This window comes from Penaeus japonicus, unplaced genomic scaffold (genome assembly GCF_977035675.1).
Source record: "Penaeus japonicus unplaced genomic scaffold, GWHDUDI00000001_assembly GWHDUDI00000022, whole genome shotgun sequence".
Taxonomy (NCBI): domain Eukaryota; kingdom Metazoa; phylum Arthropoda; class Malacostraca; order Decapoda; family Penaeidae; genus Penaeus; species Penaeus japonicus.
In genome coordinates, this window is record NW_028234424.1 from 38,088,701 (window position 1) to 38,098,700 (window position 10,000).

Sequence of the window (10,000 nt, forward strand, 5' to 3'; positions counted from 1 at the left end):
ATAATGTTAGATATACTTAACCAAGCTGTAGATGAATAAATTAATAAGGTGAGCTACAGACTTTTTTTCAAGAATTTCAGTGTACTTTATTTCCTTTTATTGTACATCTTTATAGCTTTACTAGGAAAGGAAATTAGATTAACCCTTCCAGGATGGGTCATATCTGAAGATGTTCATCCTGGGATGGGCGTCTTTAGATGTGTGTGTGTTATCTTCTAGACTTATGATAATTTGAGACTGATCCCACCTTTTGAAACATGCCTGTTGTTTAGAGAACTAGATGTTGAAAGAAGTATGAACTTCTTTATATTGAAGATTAATAGCATATATATATGTTTATCATTTCATATATTATGTTGAGATATCTGAAGAAAAAACGTGGTATGGACTGTATGTTTTCCTTATTGCAAAGAAATAACTAAAGCCTCTATCAGTGTTGCAGAGGTTAAAGTTATTACAGCTATTATTATTTTTACAGATTGAAAATGAGAAAACCATGAGAACAGTGGGAGACATACGGCCAGAGGAGGATGAAGGTTACTTTAACTCCTATGCTCACTTTGACATCCACCATGAAATGTTGTCAGTAAGTTGATCTCCATTAAAAGTCAGTAAGTTGGCTTCCATTAGATGTTACCAGTAAGTTGGTCCCTATGAAATAGCAGTAATTTTGTATCCATGAAATGTCGTCAGTAAGTAGGTTTCCGTTAAATGTTGTCAGTAAACTGGTGTCCATGAAATTTTGTCCGCAGGATTATGTCAATTTATAAAAAGAAAAATGGCTTCATATTATGTTTATTGAACTTCTAGGTGACATGGCAGAAATGGATAACAATGATTTTGAGTGCAAATGTGCCCTTAATCAGCAAACAATTTCCTGAATGATATGGTCAGTCTGAAAAGAATTATAGATACAAAGAATAATAAGATTAAATATTTTCTGATATATCAATTTTTTGATTTGCAATGAACACTGACAGAGGTTCAATAAAAGGAGGATCGAAGGGAAAGGCACATCTAAACCATGCGAGGTATTAGGTCGAAACTTCATAATTTTTCCCTTTCTCTTGCAGGACCGGGTAAGAACTGAATCCTATCGAGATGCCATTTTAAAAAATGCCTCACTCTTTAATGGCAAAAGGGTGCTAGACCTTGGCTGTGGGACCTCCATCTTGTCCATGTTCTCGGCAAAAGCTGGGGCTATGGTTGATGGTGTGGATATGTCGGATGTTATATATAAAGCGATGGACATTGTGAAGTAAGTTCTATTTGGATAGGTTGGTGATTCAACATTTTTACTTTTTTTTTTTTTTTTTTTTTTTTGTCTTACAAGGCTTTGTAGGATATGTTTGATTTAATGATAGAAATTTCATGATGAAAAAGATATGTATTGTCCTGCTTCACCATTCACGCTCATGCAAATATTGAGGTAATCTTCAGAGAGAAATATTTTACAGTTTTCATGTGTCTATTTATAAAACAGCAACCCAGTATTTTATCATTACATGATATACTTCATAATTAGTGAAACAACTCACAATATAATTCAGTAGGGATATATAACAAAGGATATATTATACTTTCACTATAGAGACACTGTCAATAGAGCAAGCATTTACTATATTGCTAAGTGAGTGATACCATCATGAAATATCTACTCTCCTCCTCTTTTTTATTTCATGCTCGCAGTTGCTGTAGATTGAAAGGCTTCTGAATAATTACTTTATGGATGATATGACTGCAATATTAGTTTTAAAGTAACATCATTCTTCGGTTGTTTCTCATGATAACTTATTTTCTTTCTCCTCCTCCTCCTCCTCCTCCTCCTCCTCCTCCTCCTCCTCCTCCTCCTCCTCCTACAGTAAGAAAAGAAAAGTTATTCAAAGATCTGTAATAACCTAACTATAAAAAAGGCAGTAAAAGACATTTTGCCATCTTTCACCTTTTGTAACAGACATACCCAAGTATAAAAATGGCATTTTATTTTCCAGGTGAAAAAGGTTATAGTAAGAAGAAAATTATGTATATGAATACAAGTACAATTGTTAAGAGAAAGATTTGATTCATGAATAGTGTCTTGAAGGAGGGTATTCTAAATATTTCATCATACATGTTTCATAAAGAAAATATGTAATTTTTAATGCAGAAACTTAACCTTGCAGGGAAAACAATTTAGAAGATGTCATCAAACTGCACAAAGGGAAACTAGAGGAATTAGATTTTGAGCATAAATTTGACTACATTGTGTCTGAATGGATGGGCTACTTCCTGCTATTTGAAGGAATGCTGGATTCGGTCCTCTACGCCAGAGACAAGCACCTAGCTGAAGGGGGTCTCCTGCTGCCAAACAGATGCACGATGCACCTTGTGGGCATGGAAGATGAAGGTAAAATATAGGTTGATTGTCTTGTTTGGGAATGAATTAAATTGGTACAAGGAAAAGGCAATTACCTGAAAATTTTCACTTTGTTTTCTGTTTGTCTGAATCCTTCAGTTTGTTTGTTGTAACTGTTGTTCATCTGTCATTTTTGGTCAGTTTCATCATAAAATGCAGGTTTAGGCTGACTTTGAAAACCTGTAGTTCTGGAGCTAGTGGCATTACAGCCATAATACTTCATAACCATGTGCATGCTTCAACTGTGAGCAGATCACGATGTCGCTTCATGTACACATTGACTCCCATCTTTTAGGCCTAATCGGTTCCGACATGTATGTCATGACATTTGTATGCAAGGGATTAACAAATATCTATCTGCATTATATTACCATACTAAAATGCAGAGAAATTAAACTTCCTGCTCCTTCCATATACCTGCAGACTAATTTGATTACTTACTGAATTACTTGGTGTAAGTTCTATTAACCCATTGACAGCATATGGCAAGATTTGCTGCCAAGCCAGAGTCGGTCGTAAACATGGATGGTACCATGCCAAACAATGTAAACCCGCCATCCGGCTGTATACATATTTAATAAACACCATGCTTGTGGCTCCAATTAGGCCCTCCTGGGAACTGCCTGTCTTTTGTCAGTTACTAGGAACTGAATTTGATGGAAGGATTTTGATTCAACTGTCAGTCTTTTGCTGCTAGTAGTTGGTTGTTCATTTAGTCATGTATCAAAGCAGACATCTAATTTTCATTCAAAAACTTCCATAATACACTGTTTTATGTTTCTGATATTTTTCAGCTCATTAATCAAGATATTTTCACATTGTTTCTCTGCACTGGTTATGTGCCAAATTTTCAATCAAACATATATAATGATTTTATTTCGGCCTTTTGCAAGGTCACATATTACTCTATATGACTATATATATGGTATAATAGCACTGTGATACTAATTGACATTTGGCATGATGCTATAGTTACACAACTGAAGGAATAGATAACTTAATTTTAACAGAGAGAAAAATGCATTATGAAAATCTCTCTGGAACTTCTGTTTAATCTCTGGAAGTCCCAAGGCTCTATTGTAATAGAGCCTTCTTACACATATTTTCACTCTAATCAGATTCTTATAACATCTTTTAATTAGATTCCTTCAAATTTATGAAGGCATGAAGTATGTAAATGGTAAATCTAGGCACCCAGTCTTATTATTTTGATCTGCAGAAAAGTGCCTGGCTGAAATATGAAAGACTTTAAGAAGAATAGGATTCTTTCTAGTTAACCATATTACAGATATTTTTCACAATGAAAATGTGAAGGGCACTTTTCCTACCTAGATCCTTGTCTTCACTTCTCTTAGGTAGAGAAGAAGAAAAGAAGAATGTTCAGTTGAACAAAATTAAATATTTTCATTTAACCTGTTCATGCTGGGGTTATATTAGCCCACTCACGACGGGGGAATTCCAGCCTTGCATGTCACAATGCCGGGGCTTTCGAACGCTTAGGCCTAAATCAATTAAATGGCTGGCACCATATTGTGCCGCCCGGCCACCGGGCTTTTGAATGAGCGGTACAGTAGTGTACCACCCGTCCAGAGAGGGTTAACTTTCTTGTTTAACAGCAGCATTTTTCAATTACCCAGTATTAACATTTTGCTTTGCTGTGCTTTTTATTCCCACCAGATTTCAAGCAAACATTTCTGCTAGCATCACATAAAATTTCCAGCTTATTTTCAGAGGACCGTAGTTTTAATTTTATATTAATTCTTCTTCAAGTATTTTGTTCATCATTTCCCAACCTCTGTGACTTTTCTTGTTATTTACATGCTGTTTTATTGAATGTTATTTCTATGATGATGTATTCTGATTTAATGTGTTGTTGTTAATGACCTGCCGAAGACATTGAATGACAATGTCTAGTATATTATTCCTCCTGGTTGAGATTTTGGTTAGTTGAAGTAATGGGACAGCTGGAATTTGGAGTGGATTTTCAAGTTGTTTTGGATTAGTGATTTCTAAGTGTTATCCTTCTGTTCTTATCTGATAAAGATATTAAAGCAAGAAAAAAGAATATTGCATTAGTTTTTTGGTATTATAGTAAAAAGATTTAGGTGAAACAGTTGGAACAGTTGCACGGTGATTGTTACTTGCCAATTAGATGTTGATCTTGCTTTCACGCTACAACTCTCCAAATAGTTATTTGAGTAAACTTAACCCATTCACTACAGGACGTATTTTTGCGTACTCCCGCTAACGCCGGGAAGATAACAAGTGCGCAGTGCTTCGTGCCATTGTATTTTCTCGCTCCGCAGGGCCACGCTGGTCCTCTCAGAACATTTTTCACCCACCCTATTCTTATGGTTTTCATGAATGCGTCTACAATGTAAAGGCACATAAAAATATTGCCATGTTCAGAGGAGTTATTTTAGTCAAAAAACATGTTACAGTAATGCCAATTTAGTTTTATTTTATATTCTTCATTTCTACGTGAAAATATCAAAGGAAAGTGAAAACAATCTCTTATTGGGGGACATCAAAATACATTTTTTATACTTTTTTTTTTTATACCAAAACAAAAAGAATATGAATAATCATTCACATACATATGAGTATGTACATGTACCTCGTGACGTGACATGAGGTGATATCACGGGTAATGAACAAATAACAAGCAGTATTGCATTAGTTATTTTTTACTTTATTTCATTTCTTGGCCAAACACATTTGATTTTATAATAGTTTTTCGACTCGGATCTTTTTATTCAACTGATCAAGAAGCAGAAATTACCATTATTTCATCAATATCATGTAGTTTCCTGTGACCTCATTTTTTAAAGTTAAATCTCATTTTATGACACTCAAACACCTAAACTAAAGTAACAGAGTCTAAGAAATTATGTAAAATGATAATATTTGAGAACAATCTAGCGATCTATTACTGATGTTTCAGCGCGTCACTACTGACCTCCCAGGGCTCGGCCAGAAAATGCACCATGTCTCAGGACGGCCCCCGAGTCAATTGGCGCGAATGGGTTAAAGATTATTTTTATCACATGAAAGAAATAATGAAAAAATATGCCACTCCCTTCAGAAAAAAAAGAAAAAAAGAAAAAATGGTGATGGAATGGTGGGCAAATTTCAATCTCTCAAAATATAATGAAGCCCCACCCATCTTCATTGGTAAAAAAAATTATGTTCTGGGTTGGGTATTATACATGCTCATATATATTTAATTTTATTTTTTAAAGATGAAATGCATCCATATACAACAATTTGATAAATTGGACTAAAATGTTCATTGTGTATTTTTTCTGGAATATACTCTTGTAGCCAAGTAGATTACCCTAGTACTTTCAATAACTTCTTTGAGAATTCAGTGACAAAATCTGTTTTTGCAGGTAACTCTTTTCTGATATAAAGATCTATGCCTCATCCAGTTCTAATGTTTTACCTTTTCTGAGTTTGTCAGATTCTCTGATGTTTATTTCTTGAATTTTGATGTCATCATTCAGATGTCATCCTGTAAGAGTTGTCATTGTAGGATTGCTAATATTTGCAATATATCCATTGCAAATATTAATGTTATTTCTCTCTGGTTTGCTTTTAGATATCCCTTGAATGCTTAGTAATATGAAAGTCTCTGATACTTTCTTTTCTTGATTCTTTATCATTAATTATTTGTTGAATTACCATATATGAACACAATGACCCTCCTCATTTTGGGGGAGTTGACCCATCCTCACCTGTATCTCTCTTGGAACTGATGAAACTGGTTAATGGTAATATCAGTGTTTTCCATTGCCTGTTTTTTCCATTTTGTTTTGTTTATAATTTTACAAAATTGTTTGTTTTTAGTCTCTTTGTAGCCTAAGTAGGGTGCAAATCCATGTTTTTTAGATTCTCAATTTTTTGGATTTTTTTTCTATTAATTGCCATCTTTGTTTTGTTTTTTCACTTTTCCGTTTTGTCTAAATTACCTTTGTTTCAAGGTTTCTTTTAAGTAGTTTCCTTCTCTGAAAGCACTTTCTACTTTCATTGAGTCATCCAGCTGTGGACTTGTTATGCTGTATTCTATGATTATTTTGGTGATTTGTTTTACTATATCCCTGAAAACTTTCTTCTTTTTCTTCTGTGTTATAGGAAAACACTACTTGCTGTAAATGCTCTGTCTCTTTTTTGACTGTTCTTGTCTAACTCTGTTTTTAGGCATCTTTTTTATTTCTCTTTTTTTTTTCATTGTATATGAGTTATTCTTAAGCTCTTCTCTTTTATTGTTTCTGAAAAAGTATTTGATCATCTTGTGTATGTTAAGGCTTAGAGTTCTTTAGTTGTTCACTAACGCCTAACGCCTAACGCCTAACGCCTAACACCTAACGCCTAACGCCTCGTGATTCTCGGTCCACTAGCCATGAGCCTGGGCTGTCCTCTCACTCACCCCAAGCGAGAGGACACCGGCCTTGACTAAATATCTCGTTGTCAGTATCTGACGCAAAAACCATGAAACGTGTCAGCATGTCATCCAGTGCGAATGGGTTAATTCCTTGTGGGATTTTGTCTTTAACCTTACTTTCACACATTTCATGATAATGCTGTGGAACCATCTTGATTTATATTTTTTTACTACTTTTATATGATGTTTCACTTCATGTATCTCTAAGATTATTTTTTTTTTTTCTTATTCACTTTTTTTTTTTTTTTTTTACTACTTCCTTCTTTCAAGCACTTTGTCTTAATGCAATTTTTCATGTGCTGTTTTTTAATCCTTTTTCTTGACAGATTTTCTTTATTTTTCCATTTCGTGCACAGATATTTTGTTTACTCATGAAATTAATTTTCTTTATATCAAACTATTTAGTGTTTTGTTTTCTTGGTTTCTCTCTCATCTGTATTTTCTTCTTCCCAAAGCTTTCCTCTGACACTGTATCACAACTTTGATGTTTGGTTTATTTCTCTCTGTATGATTTATATGATTTATTTTACTCTATATCTTCTTTAGGGAGGACTTCCTGTATTTTTGTATATATTATTCACTTTTTTTTTATTTTGTAAGCATAGAAGGAGGAGGAAATATTAAGAGTAAAGGTGTAGTGGAAGGTAAATTTACATTTCCCATTTCAGAGACATTCCACAAGTATGTCAGTTTTTGGGAAGATGTCTATGGCTTCAAAATGACGTGCATGAAAAGTGACGTTGTTAAAGAAGCAAACACTGACATCATCAAAGAGGAGAAGATTATCACGTCTTCAGGTAAAACTTTTGTGTCTTTTTGCAGCACAATTCCATTTGTCCCAGTCCATAGCATGAGAGTATTTTTTCTTTTAGTGTTGAAGTAATTATGATTATTAAAAGTAATATGTCATAGTAGTAGCATACTTGGCATTGCTTTGTGATGTTAGTAGCGTTTCTCTTTTTAGTTAAATTTCTCCTCTCAATTAGCATTTCATTTAAACTCTATGGAGCTGTCAAGTTGGCATGATGGTTTCATTATAGAAGAATCTTTTTAAACTTTGCACTGAAGAGAGTTGTGGTATCAACACTTGTTTGTATTTTTATATTTGCATATATTCACCATGCAGACATATCAGAAAACAAATTATAAACCTGTAGTTTAATGTGATCTATAAAATACTAGAATGTTATATTATTCAAACTAGTAAATCATCACGCTAGATTGAAACACATGAGAAAACTTATCAATAAATTTTGAAATCACATCTAATATAATTTTTCTTTTTCCAGACACCATTGTTGACCTAGATCTCATGACAATCACTCCCAATGACACGGAGTTCAGCTCAGAATTTTCGCTATCAGTCCAGAGAGATGGTCTGTTGACTGGTTTTGTCGGATACTTTGACACCTACTTTGAGATGCCAACCCCAGTTTCCTTCTCCACCGGTCCTCTGGCTACACCAACGCACTGGAAACAGACTGTATTCTACCTTCCGGAGCCCCATAAAGTCAAAAAAGGTTTGTAATCTTTTCATCTCTTGTGTTCTTTCTTTTCTGTTCTTTTTGGTGTGTCTGTTCCTTATGTTTTTGATTTTGTTTTCGTTTCTTACTATTTTTTTATTATTATTGATTTCCTGTCTGTTTGTTGCATTTGATATTTTCTTTCCGTTGCATCTCCCTTTTTCCTCCTTCTCTTCTTGCTCTTCTTCTGCTTCCTCTTCTACTTCTCCCACTTCCTCTTTACTTTGCCCTCTTCCTCTAATCTCCTCCTCCTCCTCCTCCTCCTCCTCCTCCTCCTCCTCGTCCTCCTCCTCCTCCTCCTCCTCCTCCTCCTCCTCCTCCTCCATATTCTTCTCCATCTCCTCCTCATTCACATCCGCGTCCCATATATAAGAATTATGTCAACCTTTATCCCTATCCTCATCCTCATCCTCATCCTCATCCTCATCCTCATCCTCAAGAATTATGTCCCGTATAGAATGACAATATAGAAGCCCATGCTATTATAGTTGCACTATTAATCAGTCTCATTTTTGCAGATGAAGTGATAAAGGGCGTGATATCTGTCCGTAGAAAGAGAAGAGAAATTCGATCGCTAGACGTTGGAATCTCTTTCAACAACAAAAAATTCAAATTTTTGGTGGAGTAATAAATGCGTAACTCAAACGTATGTTTAATTTTAATTCCTGGTCCTTTGTGTTTATTATAGTCTTTTATTCTTTTCAATGTGTTTTGTGTGTGTGTTTTAAAATATGTTTATGTAGATATGAAGTGTTTTAAGTAAAGTGTGAATTAGGACTTGAGCATTAATGTCAGTAATTTGATATTACGTATGAATTTATTGCAAATGAATACACAGTAGGATATAATGCACAAATTTATATTTATCACTGTTAGTATGAGAATTTAGTATACTGAAAACTTAGGTATTTTCTCATAGTACTTGTTATGAACATTTTATATTTGTAAACCAGTAAGTGTCCAATATTAGATAAACACATTCAAATACTTTACCTCCAGAGAAACTGGAGAATGAGGGAGAAAGAAAGATACATATCTTTAGCTTGGTATTATTGCATCAGTATTTTAATCATCAGTTCCTCAAGATAATGCTGACATAAGAATAAATGTTATTGGATTTTTTCTCCCCTTCTCCAATGAAAACCATTTACAAGCATTTATTTTATCAAGTTATATATATATTAATTCCTTGATGCCAGGACTGCAGGTATACATATGCTGGCCACAATTTTTTTACCCATTAGTACCGGATGATGTGATATCACATCTTGGGAATATTTTGCTCCAGCCGGATATCATTCTATCAAGCCGTGGTCTCTCCCTCTAAATACACATTTTCCATAGTTACTTATGTTTATATTCTTTGCAGTTGCATTTGTATAAACACATTTGTTCTAGACTTGTCAAGAAGAAATAAAAAAATTCTTGTAACGCTTCTCAACATCCCATCAAATCAGACGGATGAAAAGCTCTCTAAGAAGTGCATTGCGGCATTATGATGGGAGAGATCTTGCACGTTGAGGCTGAGTGGGAGCAGCATTAGGCAAATAATTATCCGGTCACGAATAGGTTACAGAACATAGATGGCTCTTGTACTAAGGAGCTAATTACTAGGCTTACCTCATCTAACCTATTTAT

General features: G+C 34.4%; 1 protein-coding gene across 2 annotated transcripts in view; it reads left to right on the forward strand.

Annotated features, from left to right (window-relative positions):
* The window catches only part of LOC122261130 (protein arginine N-methyltransferase 1), a 13,541-nt gene extending 4,534 nt beyond the window's left edge, over positions 1 to 9,007 (forward strand). For both annotated transcript variants that reach the window (XM_043028654.2, XM_043028655.2), the window contains exons 4-9: positions 479 to 586; positions 1,074 to 1,258; positions 2,163 to 2,386; positions 7,508 to 7,636; positions 8,129 to 8,359; positions 8,881 to 9,007. In XM_043028654.2, coding sequence (XP_042884588.2) covers positions 479 to 586; positions 1,074 to 1,258; positions 2,163 to 2,386; positions 7,508 to 7,636; positions 8,129 to 8,359; positions 8,881 to 8,990 — 987 coding nt within the window. In that variant the 3' untranslated portion in view covers positions 8,991 to 9,007. The remainder of the gene's footprint in view (positions 1 to 478; positions 587 to 1,073; positions 1,259 to 2,162; positions 2,387 to 7,507; positions 7,637 to 8,128; positions 8,360 to 8,880) is intronic.
* The last annotated feature ends 993 nt before the right edge of the window (positions 9,008 to 10,000 follow it).